The sequence below is a fragment of the Echeneis naucrates genome, chromosome 19, assembly GCF_900963305.1.
Source record: "Echeneis naucrates chromosome 19, fEcheNa1.1, whole genome shotgun sequence".
Lineage (NCBI taxonomy): Eukaryota > Metazoa > Chordata > Actinopteri > Carangiformes > Echeneidae > Echeneis > Echeneis naucrates.
In genome coordinates, this window is record NC_042529.1 from 15317526 (window position 1) to 15333292 (window position 15767).

General features: G+C 39.0%; 1 protein-coding gene across 2 annotated transcripts; it reads right to left on the minus strand.

Moving 5' to 3' along the window:
• Nucleotides 1-301: 301 nt before the first annotated feature.
• mbtd1 (mbt domain containing 1) lies at nt 302-15558 on the minus strand. 2 transcript variants are annotated; one of them, XM_029527706.1, is made up of 17 exons: nt 15412-15558; nt 14179-14383; nt 13897-14030; nt 13630-13744; nt 13456-13538; nt 13257-13374; nt 12451-12585; nt 12271-12359; nt 11916-12150; nt 10437-10492; nt 9056-9160; nt 8772-8919; nt 8601-8683; nt 8252-8486; nt 7381-7452; nt 5555-5710; nt 302-5081 (listed from the first exon to the last, which is right to left on the minus strand). In XM_029527706.1, exons 1-17 carry the CDS (start codon nt 15430-15432, stop codon nt 4963-4965), a joined length of 2109 nt encoding a protein of 702 aa, XP_029383566.1. In that variant the 5' UTR covers nt 15433-15558; the 3' UTR covers nt 302-4962. The 2 variants fall into 2 exon arrangements, with proteins under 2 accessions (XP_029383566.1, XP_029383567.1); XM_029527707.1 differs by lacking the exon at nt 5555-5710.
• Nucleotides 15559-15767: the final 209 nt, after the last annotated feature.

Consider the following 15767-nt stretch of genomic DNA (forward strand, 5'->3'; position numbering starts at 1 on the left):
GGGCGGGGGTAAAAGATTTTAAATTAGCACAGTCAGTACAATGGGTTATGTTGTACATGCATTCAGCTGATCAGTGCATCCCATCCCAACTCAAACAGATGCAAAAATCACTTCCATCTCCAGCTGCTGACAAGCAAACACTTCAAATACACAGGTACCCATTGAAAGAGGTCAAACGTGTTCCATTTAGAGATTTGGGGATCAATGTGACACAAAAAAGTTTTATATCTACAAGGAAAAGTGAGAAACAGAAGATCCAAAACAGTACTGATTGTGCATTTGATTATTTAAGGAGAATCTGGGGAAGGGTAGCAGCAGTTAGTCCTTAGAACAGTCTTTTTTTTTTTTTTTTTTTTTTTGTACTAAGCTATGAATGTAGTTTTGTACTTTTAAGAAGTACTTTTTTTTATGCTTCATTCTGTCCTCCAACCTTGATGGAAAATAACTCCTATGACAGATCCAAACTTGAAACTTGTCTGCTTCAAATGATTGTGAGACAATGTCTTTTATTGCTCATTTGGTCTTAGGAGCGCAGCTTTTCGGCCAAACTTTGTTTTCCATCTGATCAGGAGACAAATTAAAATGGAAACCGGTAGCGATAAATTTCACACCCCAGAAAGAAATCAAAAAGCAAACCGAACCAAAAAAATTCAACAAACATCCAATTAACTTTTGTATGTAAAGCGAAGAGTGAACCAAAACATGAAGAATAGCACAGGAAATAATTGAGAAAAATTGAGATAAGACCTTGGTTGTTAAATAATATAGAAGCAAAAGAGTACCATAATAATTACAAGTTTATAAACTAAAAATTATATTTTTAAACCACCCATCTGAACATGTATAATGGAAGCTTAAATGCCACTCGATTTATAGAACTAAAAATAACTTCTGCTGATAGGATGAAAAATGTATTCTGCCTTAAATATATAAAACAAGTATCCCTGATGATCAGATGAGAAATGTAACCCTTTGCATTTTGGAGTCTGAATTTCAACAAGCAAATTTCATAAACCTGACATTTAGATTATATTTGACTGGTTTATAAAGATCCCTCACACTGCTTTTTTTTTCTGGAGTAAAAGATATTAACTTGTGTGCACAAATAAAAATAAAAAAAGTGTCATTATAGCACATCTCACTTTTTTTATCTGACTACTAAAATATGTACAATAGAGAAATGTATTGATTAGGAAAATTTAATCATAAAAGAAATAGGACTTGTAAAGACAAATTCAGTGGTTTGCAAAATTCAACTTCAGTTGAATTTCACAAATGAATGAGCTCAGTTATTAAGGTACATTTTTGCTTCCATAGGACAGGCGCGCATAATGAAGACACTTTTTGAGCTTTTCAAATCCAGCTGAGTCAGACCTGTAGTTAAAACCCTTTACAACCAAAAAAGAAAAACAAACTTCCTGAGAATTGAACCATGAACCTTACTGGTAGGAAGAGAAATTATGGATCTTTGACCGTCACTGAGAAGTTTAAATCATTTCAATATCGCCTTTGGCCATACAGTGAGTTTTCTGTATATGAACCCTTTGCTCTGAAAAACCAGTTATACAATAGCTTTTTGTTAAATTATCATCTAAGTTCATTATATTAATGTACCGATCATAACATTTGCGGGTGCTATAAATTTTATTTAACATAGCAAAATAATATTGGATCTATTACTATTGCATATCATTCAAATTAGAAGACTACCTCATGTGCTGTGATAAAATTCTTCCATGTTTGGTGTCTAGTCTTCAAGTGGATTTTTTTTTTGTGTTAAGGTAATCATGTTCATTTGCATATGCTAACACACTGCCACAGTTTATTTCACACACTTATAGCTAAATGTGGCTAGCATCAGGAGGTAGTAGATAAACAGCTGCAAAGATCTAGCTCTTAGAAGAATGAACGAGAAGTCTTGTCATCTCCACGGCTGAGCGTGGACATCTGACTAGTCAGGATTTGTTGCCCCATACCATCATAGTCATGAATATATATTTATATATATGTACAGAATCTATGTATTTATGCCACTTTTAGATCCTGTCATCTTAAGTGAATGCTGCCCTTAGAGACTATTGAAAAAGCAGTGCATTGTTTATGTATCATTATTAATGACAAACCTGTTATTCTGTGGCTCAGGTGAATCATACACTAGCTTGCATACATATGGCTCTGACATGAGAACAACTAAAGCAATAATTAAAAAGAAAAAACAATCAAAAAACCTTGAAGTTTTGCATATTACCCTACTGAAATATTCAACATATTCTTCCTGCACATGTGGATAACAGAAATGTTTGATGCAGATGTTCCAGCTGTTCTCTCAACATGACGCCCATATCCATGTTTCAATTATACAAACCGAGTTTTGATGCTACAAATGCTGTATATGGAGTCTGATTGTGCCACATTTTCAGTGCTTTATCACACTGAATCCACTCATATTTTTATTAAATTGTTGAAATGTAAACTGAACCAAAAAACCCCAAAACATATAATTTTGAGTATTATTAATCTTGTTCTAACATTACAGTAATTAAATTGAAGTAACAAAGCGGTTGCCACACCCCTATTACATCAATGGGGGTTGGTCCAACAAAAACTAATCATTAATAATAATTTTAAATCCAGTTATTCAGAGTAAGTTCATTTTAACTGGCAAATTTATTTATTTAATTTTTTTTTAATCAAAGTATAAATCATGTAGTTTTTGTAAAATGAATGAATTGATTACGACTCTAAATAAATGTGTAATTCTGGTGGCACAACCAGACTCCATATGAAAGGAGTTCCAGGTAGAACTCTCTGCAGACCTGGTCGAAAACTCCAGAAGCACCTGAATCTGCATTATGAATCACTGCTGTAGTGCGACCTTCGACAAAGAGATGCATCTTCCAGCCCCCTGTCTATAAGCTGTACAGCGTGGCAGACACCAGGTCATTGTCAGCCAGTTGTGTTATCCGCCATATATAAGACTGCCAGCAGCTACATCCAAACTATAAAGGTCAAAGTACATAATGTAGGGTTGGACAGTGGGAATAGCCCCATCATACCAGTAAGGTTTCTCTTTTATGTTTTATACCCTGCTGCTCACATACAGTCAAACTGTAGAAAGTTGTTGGTATTCTTTAAAACAAGGTGTTTTTCTTTAAGTGGAATCATCTCCACAGCTCCATCATTTTTGTTGAACATCACAGCACAAAGATCTTAAAATGTCCAAAATGAAATTTTCTTTAAACTGCAGGAGACAACGGGGCTGCATTTACCAACGGGCATTTGGTGCTCTTGAGGGATTTTTGTTCCCCTTTCTGTTACTGTGACTGGTCCCTAAAACTCCAAAGCTGCCCAACATTAGATGGTTTGATTAAGCGTTCACTGGCTTGTGCACTCTATTGTAACCAACAGGAAAGGCAGCTGGACAAAGGTCACAGTTTTGAGGAGGGTGTTTTTAAACTCATAATTAAAAAAAAAAAAGAAGGTATAACCAGTTTCAACATAACTCCTGCTTCATGTAGCTCAAAGTCTGCAGACAGCACTTTTTAATGAAAGCCCAATGGAATGTGCAAGATTATTTATAAGGATGAGCATTTCTGCAACATCTGTGTAAAATGTTATTCTCTAAAGCCGTACCAACAAAATAAGAGTTAAAAACCTAGTTATCTTCCTTAATGTTCTAGGTGAATTTTTAAACACAGATTGATACCTGCAAAACACCAAGAGGGTCACCTCATCTAATAACTCAAATGTAAGCAGAAGACTGTGCTAAAGAGTTTGGTCTCGGGCTCTTGGGTATTTTTCATTGGTTTCTTTAGGATTCAAGATCAACAATCAATCACAAATAGCTGCACCAATATTGTAAAGTAATTTTAGTGACTTTGATGGGGTTCAACAATTTTTAACTTGAATTAAATCCTGGACCTTGAATTGGACCTTTGCTGTGCAATGTTTGAATGAGAAACAAATGTAGCTGTGGAAACCATATTGCCAATATTGGGAGTAGCACATTATCTGTAATGCTGAGCAGCACAGTACTAGGATCTCTCCTCATATCACAATCCTTGATCTATACTCTTAATTCTATTTGAATAGGTCTTCACATACTATATAAATATAATCACCTCTGTAAAACGATGCACATTATGTTTCCCACACAGCCACCGAAAATGTAAATGCAAAAATAAGCACATAAAAGACAAAAAAAAAGAGTCATTATTACAAAAAAAAAAAAAAGAAAGAAAAAACAAGAGAAAAATCTTCAAGTACTTTTGACAAAGTAAAAGTCCACCTGGCAATATGAAAATAAACAAAATATACAGAACTCTGCTCCTCTTCCTGCCAGCCTTTCTTATCTCCTCAGGCCATTCAGTGGGTGACTCTTGACAATTGAGTGTGAATGTGTAAGAATGTGTTTGTGTGTGCGTGTGTGTAAAAGACCTGGCTCAATAAATGGTTCTCACAGTTTCTACAGGTCTCTGTGCGTGGCCCAGATTGTGGCAAAGGCAGGACGGGCTTAGGTTAACCCCCAATTTCTGTGGAAAAAGGTTGTCTTCTCAAATCCATCTAAATTGATCTGGTCCAGCTTGATGCTTCAGACAGAGGAGGGAAAGCCGATGTTGCGTCCCCAAATTGGGTACGATAGAAAATGCCCAAATATTTTTGACCCAGGGGGTTTTCCAGCCTCTCACTTAGTTTGCATGGGTGATAACATGCCCACACAGCTACAAGGTTAGAACACTGTCCAGAGGAATGTTCCGTTCAGCATTTTCAGAAGCAAGAACCCAACCCCTGTTTCCTCTTCATCACCATCTCCTGTGCTGATTCCATCAAAGGCCCGTGGTGTTGGTCTGAGTGTGATTCAAGGCTAGTTTTGACTCCCCACCTTCCTAATCCTTGATGAGGTTTTCCAGAGGTTTGTCCAGTCCCGATTTTTTCCTGCTCTTTCTCCTCGACCCCGTGATCTCAGGGCTCCTGTTTGATGTAGTAGCTGCCCGAGCCATTGCTTTCCTGGTCAGAGGTGCCCTGTGAGAAGGTGAACTCGTCCACCTCTGCTGTCTCCTCCTTCATTCGCAGGAGAGACTCTACAGATGGGACAGAGACAGATAAGAGAGAGAACAGCAGCACAGATGAGCCACTTGTGTTCATGCACTGAGTGAAATAAAGAACCCTTTATCTTTGTTCCAGGCGTTAATTTCAACTCCACATGCATGACAGGCATCAGGAGGGGGGAAAACAAAAAAAAAACAAAAACACATCAAATGAAACAAACATGCCTTATGATTGTTCCAGGTGGATACTAGTAAGTGGAAAAATTTACTCCTGCAAATTAAATGAGCAGTATCGATCGAGCCCTTTACTAACAGGAGGAAATATTCATGTGAGAACAATGACGATGGGCATATACAAACAAAGGTGGTACTGACAGTAGAACATGCAGCATCAGCAGCATCCAGGTCCACAGTGAAGCTCTTCAGAGAACTGTCTCCTGTTAAAAACGCCCCGAGCCTCAGATGGCTTTGTGCTGTGCTGGTTTTGATCTTTAGTGCAATGTTACCTGATTTGTGAATTTGGTGGAGATGGGTTCGGGGCCGGGGCCGAGCGGGCCCCTGGGCAGGGTAAGGGGGCGGACTCTGCTCTTCGTCCCCAGAGAAGCTGCTCCTCCTCCTGCCTGCCTGACTGAAGGGTCGTCGACCAACCGGAATCTTCCTCTCTAAACACCAAGCCAGACTCAGGTAAGCTACCAGGGGCTTATCATACACAGGGGTTCAATTCATCTGAAGTGTGGTCTCAATGTTCAAATTGTGTATTAGAAAGGAAAGTCAAAAAGGTTAGAGCTTTAGTTGAAATGTTTTAATTTCACCTCAAACTGTAGACACTTGATATGCCCATCTGAATAAGCCCCTGGTAAGCTGTTCTCAAACTGCTAGACCCAAGTAAGCAGATGCACCATTAGCTACCCAAAGCAGAGTTCCACAAACTGCCTAGTGAGACTGGCTGTCAATATTTCAAATACATACATTTTCATCTGAGTAGACTTCATTACAAATTAAGAAACATCAATTTTATGAGGACAGATTTATAAACACTAGCGTGTGGCCTCAACTATTACAAATGCTAACAATGAATTTTCATATCTATATATGAAATAATATTGCAGTTAATGTTTTTTTTTACATTAAAGCAAAAGAAGGTGTCAATATACCTTGCTATTTCCTTCACTATATATATATATATATATATATTCCTGTTATTACTGTTGTTATAAAGTTGACTGTAGACTGTTGTACTGAAATAAAAAAAACTAAAGTCAATACACGTACAAAACCCAACTTTCTTCTAATTCTAATTCGTTCTAATGTTTTTCTAATTCGAATAGATAATCACAAATTATTGTTTTTAAGAATTTTCAGTCTACACTGCTGACAATATTACACTGCCATCACAATAATAATTAAAAACAAAACAAACAATGAATGGACTTTTCATTTTCAAACTTTCATTCATTCATCTTCTATCACTAGAGGGGGAGGGCTGGGAGCCAATCCCAGCTTACATTGGGTGAGGGCAGGGTACACCCTAGACAGGCCACCAGTCCATCACAGCGTCAACACACAGAGACTGAGACCAACAACCACTCACACCTACAGACAATTGAGAGTCACCAATTAACCTAAACACAATGTCTTTGGACAGTGGGAGGAAACCCATACAGGCACAGAGAGAAATTGCTAATCAGTGTATATCCTGGATATATTTCATAGCTTTTCTGTGTGCCATTGGCCCATGAACCGAACCCGCGACTTTATTGCTGTGAGGCAACAGCGCTAACCACTATGCCGCTGTGCTGCCTATTTCCAAACTTGTTAATTTGAATTTATGAAACTCCTGATTCGTGTAGATGGAATAAAACATGATTTGAACCTAGATTTTGTCCTACATGATATGCACATAAGGAAAATGAATGTGACTTTTTTTTTCTTTGTACATTGACATCAACTGACTTCCAGATAAAACTGCTTCAAAGGCATTCTGAAATAAACCATTACGATTTAGCATTTGCATCTTGTAATGATCTGAAACTCTGGCCCTGAACAGAAGTCCAACACCAGGCCTTTTGCTCTCAAAAACCTGAAGCATCTGAAACACTAAAACAACTTCCCAAGCACTTAGTCCCAGTGTGTAAATAGCCATTCCACTGAAAAGTAAGGCACTGTTTTCGTCAACCATCCAGCAACATGGCACAAGAGGTCCAATGAAAATACTTTTAAGCATCAACAGAGCAGCAGAATTACCACAAGTGTACCCAGAATCAGCAAGAAGAACAGGTGGAGGAGAAGGAGTGGAATGAAAGCAACCAACAGAGAAAGAAGGGTTACTCACTTTTCTTTTGGCCTTTGTACTGCTGGGCCTTCTTTTTCTGCTTCGGTAGAGATTGTGGCATGTCTCTGTTACCTGAAACAAAGACGTTTCAGATGAGGCACAAACAAACACAAAAAAAAAATGTCTGCTCTGGTATCATCATTAGAAGATTCAACAACGGCAAATGAAATTTAAAAAAATGGCGATGATGAAATACAGTACCATTGAAGTATTCTTAAAATATGCAACTTAACTTAAAAATAAATAAATAAATAAATAAGATACAGTATGTAATACACATCTACTACAATCAATTGTATCACAGCAGTGTTGCATGCATCTTCACACCACTGACAGCTGCCGTGGTAACCTGATCATCAATTATTTTAGTAGTCAATGGTCAGACTGCAGCCTACATCAACAAGGACAAATATCTGATCTGTTTGACTTTAGATGAGACCAATCCATTAAAATATGTCTTGATTGGCTCAAATACAGGCCCTCAGGGTACACAGGACTAATAAATATCGAAATTTGTTAGCAGCCAATGGATATGACAGTTTAGCGAATAATTTCATGCTAAAAAACCCAAATCTACCATAACATAATATTTATTGTCCATGGTGTCTTTGCTTTCACAACATATTTAAACCACACTAGAGTCTGATTGGCAGCAGACAAGAGAGACGTTTTTAGTGGCCTCAGTCAGGTTGTTTCACCTGAGATCCATTTAGCTTAGCCAAACAGGTTCAGTGTTAAAGCAACCGTTACTCAACCACAGACGCTTTCTGTCATTTAGAGGATGAAAGATCTTGTCTGTAAAGTAGAAATCTAACCTTCCTCAATCTAGATCACACAGCCAAGTGATTGTTGAGTTGAAATGGATTCTTACTCTGTGCAGCAGGAGGCTGAAGCTGGTAGCCTGTCAGCTGACACCAGCCCACAGGGTAGAGGTCAGGCGACTCACAGTCCACCCACTGGTCGTACTCATCCTCCCAGCCGTCAAAGTGGATCCTCAGTAGCCGGTGCACAATCCTAGTCACCGTGGCAACACACACCAGCCGCGGCTCCATCAGGTCAACAGCCTCTAGCTTCATGCCTTGTCGGAAACCATGATTGGGAACCTCCTAAAGATGTGAAGCGGAAGAGACGGCAATAAAAAGCATAAGAAACACCAAGAAATCCTGCATTCCACTGTACTTACATCACAGATATGTTGGATAAAACATTATAAAACCAACCTTGTTAAATAGCTTGACAGGAGCAGCTATTGATCCCATTTCTCTGAGGTAGTCAAACCATTTAAATGGTAGTTTTGTGTACCCTGAAGAACAAAGTCAGTCTTGAGTTTAGCATTGACTATAAAAGATAAATTATTTTCAACCGATAACATGTCCTAAAAATTGTCATACCCCTAGGGGGCGTGAGTTCAATGTTGTTGATTTCACAGAATCCGACAGGAAAGATGGAGGGGGAGGTGCCGTGGTAGCAGAACCAGTCTGATCCGTCCACTGCCTCTGAACCGTCAATTCCAATCATGAGGTACCCATCTGCCAACACCTGAGCAGCAGGGAAAAGCTGAGGTTAGTCTGGAGCAGCTGAGGAAATGCCTGTTTCAAATTAAAGATTGCAACTAATCCTTTCATTCATCACAAGCAGCCACTGACATTAATGTGAAGTGAAGACGCACACCAACCTTTCTTACAGTGGCTACACATATAGCTGAGAGGTTGAGGGGGTCAATGGCTTCTAACTTCATCCCATCCCTGAACCAGTCCCCACTCTGGTCCACGTCTTTCACCTGACAGACACATAGAGGCAAAAACTGAGGATCTTTTTCCTTTGCAATAAAAGCTCCATCAAGCAAAACCTTAAGGTCCACATCCCAGCAATAATATGTTCTTAGAAAACTGTTGTGTATGAGGCCACTGTGTACTTGTATAGCCCAAATTGCAATATTTGGTGGCCCTCGTTGGGGAATAGAACCCCAGTCTCTCGCATACCAAGTGAGAGCCTGCTTTCATGTCTGAATGCATTACTTAAATTATTACCATCAGATTGGACACATTCTCTACAGCAGCGGTCCCCAACCCCCGGGCCGCGGACCAGTACCGGTCCGTGGGTCTTTTGAACCGGGCCGCGCAGAAAGAATAAATAACATACATTATTTATGTTTTATTTATTATCTGAATCTGAGCTATGTTTTATTTTGAAAAATGACCGGATTCTCTCCATTACATCCGTCTATGACTCACTCTTGTGCTTGTCTCGGTCACGTGATACGTTACCGCTAAAATTAAACCCACAAGCTAGCGAAATGATTAAAAAAGGATAGTTTCTTTGTGAAGGGGAAAAGGCCCAGTGACAAGACAGAAGAAGAGCCTGTGACTTCCATGAAAAAGAAAGCTGCATTTAGGTTCGGGGTTAGGGGGCAGAGAGGATGTTACGATGACGCTGCAAATAAAGTTGCATACGAGTGCACAGTGGATTCATGTTTATTATGACATTTAGAAAATAGCACAGTTTTTATGCCGATCGTATCATTTTATTTTGTTGCATTTATACGCCACACCTTAAAGGCTGGTCCGCGGAAATATTGTCTGACATTAAACCGGTCCGTGGCACAAAAAAGGTTGGGGACCGCTGCTCTACAGGACTGCATTTTCACCCTAACACTCTTTGATGACCAAATGAAATGTTCTCATTATGTTTTCATGTGAACTCAAACCAGAGTAAAACATTTTGATTGAGATGAGAAAAAGAGAAAAAAGTTTTCACTTTTCAAGCTAACAAAAGGGTGAATATGGCAGAAACTAACATTTGATCTCAGGACTGCATAATTAATTTTAGAATAAATTCAACTGCATTTAAATTTCAACATCAATAATTCGAGTAATGATAAAAATTGGACCAATTTTTTTATCCGCTTTAATGATTATATGTCCTTTGTTTCCCTTGAATCATAACATGAACCTGAGGATGACAGAACAAGCAGTAGATCTACAATAAATGTAACTGTCCAAGTAAGGTCAAACCACAGCAGTAGGAAACAGACTGAGTACACAATCATGTATTACCTTCTGGAAGAGTTGAGCAGGAGCATCAACTTGCCCATCCATTTTCTTTGTTATATCTGAAAAATATATTGCAGATCAAATGAGTCGTTTCAGTAATTTACACAGCAAAAGGTTTCAGAGCAAGTACAGAACAAAGTAACATATCCTCGTGGCGCATATAGTTACTTTAATTCATAGATGCAGCAACATCTCATCTTGTTGCATGTAAGCTAATGTGATTTCAGTGTGTTTTAGAGCTGTTTTGGAGTTTAAAGCAGATTCTCTTGATTATCACTAATATCATGAGTTGCAATTATTTTGCCTCAGGATAATCTAGACATCACAATGTCATAAATTCTAATGTCCAATTTGTTACTTTTGAAGCCTTAACCACTACATTCATAACAAAATGACTGCACTGAACTTGTGTTGATAAAGATATATTTCTATACAAATGCAAATCTACTCAAGTGAAAACGGAGAATTGACATTTTAATTAGGGATGCAACGGTACTCGGTAAAATACTGAACCGTTCGGTTCGCCCTGCACGGAACAATATGCTCTTAGGATTTAAAAGCACTCAGCCAAAGTACTTTTAAATCAGGATTTTTCGGTACAACTCAGGTTGCATTAGCACTTACTGCTTTACACGTTACTGTGTGTGTGGGTGGGTGTGCCTGACTGTCCAGGCGAAAGCACTCCCCCGCAAGTTAATGTCCAATGTGCCTCCGCCCACTCACGGTGACAAACCTAACACACTCATCACTTCAGCGGTTGCCCCCCACCACCCCACCCAAAAAAAAAAACAAAACAAAAAACAAATAAACAAACAAACAAAAAAAAAACAACACCTTTGTGGCTCGAGGCTGGCTCTCTAAGAGCCAAGTTGGATGGCAGCTTCAACGAGTGGCTTCATTTCACACTTCATAACGCGCCACATTTATATGTCAGTAACAGTAACGACGTAACGATGAAAATAGTAGTTAGTTATAAAACCCGTTACTGAAAAAATAACAACATTATTTCCATCACTGCTACTATTGATATATACACAAGTAGTCATTGCTAAAGGGGCACTTTAACATTTGAAAGTGTTTTTGTTTACATTTTTGGGTGTTTACATTTTTTATACATGCTATGGTTTAAGTAGTAGTCAAGTCTACTACTGAGTGCTGTGTTTGTTAACCCACTGTTAACTTAAAGTGTTATTCAGTACCAGAATTGTTTGGCACTTGTTCTGACAAGCAAAATAAATAAATCATTTTGGGAGAAAAAAGTACAAAACGCATAACGAAACTGTGAACCAAAAACCGAGGTACGTACCGTACCATGAGCTACCTGCACTGTTGCACCCCCAATTTTAATGTAGGATCCATTAGATTTCAAAAGAGATGTGTTGATGCTCAGAACCTGAACCACAGAACATGTATTACTGTCCAAACACACATCGTCTGGACTTGAACATTCAAAACCTCAAATCTTTTTTGTGAGGTGCTTACCGGATCGTTTGAAGCGGTGTCCGATGCTTCGTGACCAGCCTATATTATGTATGAGAGGGCTGTACATATGGCACCAGAAGTCATCTGACCCATCCTGGCTCTCCTCATAGACCAGCCTGAGGCGACCTCCAATCACCTGCTCCACCAGTGCCACCCGTGTCCGGCACAGGTAGTTCTTATCCACCACCTCTACCCGCATGAGCTTCTTAAAGGGGAACTGCATGTTCTCATGTACCTACAGTGAAAAATTACACATAGATTATTGCTGTTGAATGGAGATCCGCAAAATAAAGCTAGATCTAATCAAGTCAAGCTTATCTATATTGCACCAATTTTTGGCAATGGAGTACTTCACCTTGGCATTAAAGTCAGGTGGCAGTGTTTTCGCTCCAGTGAGACGTTTTACAAGAAAGGCTTTCCAGTTAGAATATTTATGCTGTATGCCTGTAAGACAGCAGAAAAATAAACAAAAATTACCATAGAACTATCCACAAAAAGGGAAAAGAAAAGCCAAAGAATATGACATGAGGCTCACTTTTTGGAGGTACAAGGGGTTTGCCACTGGAAGCGCACCATCCCACTGGATGCACTTCAGGGATACAGAGATTACACCAAAAGTCCTTACTGGTGTCATTGTCAAAACCCTCATACCGCAGGAGAGCCTTGAACCCTGAAGGGACAATATGAGAAACAGCTAACTTTCACTTCCTGAAACTGGAAACACTGACCAGCCTTATCTAGACTTTCACAACACATCAAGTCCTGGAATTGTGAGCATCGTGTGAATGAACCTTTAGACTGACATGATCATAAAGCTTGCAACTCTAAACTATCTGGCAATATAATGGAGGGGTCAGTCCTCCAACAATGAGTCAGTCTTCTTTGCATTGTGCTTCTTATTTGATAGTGCAAAACAAAGCACCCACACATTGATACGCCCTAATATACACAGACCACTTAGTCATAGAAACAACAAAATAAGAGGAACTGAGAAAATGCCATCATGCATTTCATGAGTTTGAACTAAGGAAGCTCAAAAAGTTGAAAATCAAAAGATAAAGAGTTTCAGAGATTCTAATTTGGTATTAAAAACAAAATAAATAATGAAATGCAGAAAGAACAGAGATGGTTAAAAGAGTAATCCAGTAACATAAAGTTGGAGCAAATATGAATCATCAGTATTGTGATTTATATAGAATAAATAAACGTAATTCAAAAAAATGACAGACCAAAGGTTTTAAAAATCTAATTAATTTAAATCCATCATTCTGCTCATGGACTTTTAGAGTGATTATTAAGAAAACCTTTCACTGTTTTATTTTAAGAAGTGGAAAGTCTCACCCGCTAGCTTAATGATTTCTGCAATCCAGTACACCTTAGTGGAGAGGTTGGTATCAGAGTTGAGCACTTCAATCCTAACACCTTCTTCTATGTCTCCCCAACATGTCCCCATGGGGGCCTGAAAGTACAGAGTAGGCAGTGAAGTTACGAAAGCAACAATTTATTCATGCATCTCTGATATGCTTTAGCTTTTACTTACATGCTTGAAACAGCTGACAGGTGCTCCTACTGTGTTATTGCTACAGATATACCGACCCCAGTCGAAGCTCTCTGCAGGGACCACTGTCAGAAATAAGAGTGGAAAGCTAAAATGTGTATATCCTTGCAACATTGTTAGCCCATCAACTAGTCTGACTGCTCTTTTATACCATACCAGCTTTCGATTTTGCCTGGTTCTGTTGGCTTGCTTGGTACTGGGCGTAAGCTGCCAATTTTGCCATGAGAGGTTGTTTCTGTAAGACTTTAGCCTTTTTCGTTGGGGGCTTGCCCTTTCAAAATTAAAGCACAAATCAATATTGGCGAAATTATATATTTTTGTTTTTATTTAATTTTATATTTAAATGTATTATTGTATTTCAAATATATGTTACAATAACAATAACAATAATGATAATAACAACAACAACAATAATACATTTACCTGGAGTCTTGCCAAGATACTTGCTTTTTTGGAATTTGAAGAATAACTCCTAGAGCAGGACACACTGCAGAAGCGCTTGGTTTTTGAGTAAAAAGCATCTCGTACTCCAACCATCCCACACATTTCACAGGTGGCTATGAAGGAGAATCCACAAAACACACACAAGATCCACTAAAAACACTGGACTACACCCATCTGGTAAATTCCTTCACCTTTCACATACTATTACATTTATCAGAGCCACACAATCAATAAATTCTGAAGACATTTCCATGTACTGACCCATTCCAGCCTTGCCATCTGGGTAGGTGTAGACCTGACCATTGTTCTTGATGATGGGCAGGCTGGCAGGAATGGAGGGCACCACTTCATCCTCACTATCCTCTGAACTGGAGCTGCTGGTGGACTCCTCGCTGCAGCTGTCGTAGCCATCAAACATCCCGAACGAGTCTCTCCGCTTCCGCTCTGAACGTGGGGTGCGTTCAGCCTTCATTGATTACATGTTGGCAAAGGCAAAATTAATTAATTGGTTTTAATGGTGGAACTAACTAGTCATCTTCCTTGTTATCTGCTGTAATTATAATTTGCTGGTATCTTCCGAACAGGAGGAAATAGTGAAAATGCCCATTTCCTGAGATGCAAGATGACATCTTTAAATGTGGGGAAAAGAAAAAACGTTGGGAGTTCATGTATTTTTTTTTTTTTTTTGCTTGTTTGTTTATTTTAAATTGATGGGATTATCATCACTAGTTTTTGCTGCAGATTACCATACTGTACAACACCGTTTTGTTTTATCCAAGTGTACAACTCTATTAGCATTCCCTCTTACGGGGCATTATATTACTGGCTTTGTATATTGTCATGTGGTGATCTTTAAAATTTGACCTGGACATCTGCTGGTGGAAGCTAAACAAAATCGGAAATACTGCAGGAGAGGGATGAGGATTAAAGATGTGTGAACGATCGGATGGACAGCAGCACGAACAGTGCAGCAACACTGTGTGTTTTCACAGCCTGTTTACTTCCTCCTTTCAGCATCACAGGTGACATCCTACTGGCTGCGTTAACATTTATTATTTAGCAAGCACAAAAGCTACAAGGAAAAAAAACTACGTAGCAGCCAGCAAAAACAGACTTAAAGAACTTTTACATCTGCGAAATAGAAAAGCTAACTAATATACAGGCAAATATACGGGGCGGCCTTATTAGAAATAGCTCCCAATGCTAGTTAGCGTTAGCATGGCTAGCTAGCGGAAACCTGTTTTTCCAGTTCGTACTCACAAACGCGCTCCCCATTTCATATTTGCATTGCACGCTAATACGTGGCAACGTGTAGATAAAAATAAGACTGGAGAATTTTATTTGCAGCGATTTTTATAGATTCCTAATATTTAACGCTGGCTGCAACACTAGCCAGCTACGATAAACTGATAACAACAAAGGAGGAGCACTAGCCTCAGCAAATCCTCCGGATTCGTGAGGCTTGCGGCCCTAAAATTATCCAAATTAACTCACCAAATCCCTTGTGTCTTCCATCAGCCCCTCATATAGATGAGCGTCTAGTTCACTGTGCTACCAACGCGAATAAAGACCCATACGCTGAGGATAAATTTGGCTTTTGAAATACCAACGACTAAATGAATACTACCAAAGCTGGGTATCAACAAATTACTCTGCTGCTTGTGCGCATGTGCGATCGTAACCTACATTCATATGATTGGTCAATCTGGAATGGAGGTCACCCACCGATACAGAAACAAAACAGTGGACTCCGCTGTGGGGATGAATGAATGGCCTCTTGTTTCAAGTGTAAATGAGAAAATCGTTAAACTTTTATACATAACTTCCTGTGTCAAACTAATACTGAACTT

What these genes read in the sequence shown, in the direction of transcription:
- mbtd1 (XM_029527706.1), bottom strand. Translation starts at nt 15,432, where the DNA reads ATGGAAGACACAAGGGATTTG. An exon ending in GTATCTTGGCAAGACTCCAG is followed by an intron (nt 13,745 to 13,896) that starts GTAAATGTATTA and finishes TAATTTTGAAAG; the next exon opens with GGCAAGCCCCCAACGAAAAA. An exon ending in GTGTAGCCACTGTAAGAAAG is followed by an intron (nt 8,920 to 9,055) that starts GTTGGTGTGCGT and finishes CCTGCTGCTCAG; the next exon opens with GTGTTGGCAGATGGGTACCT.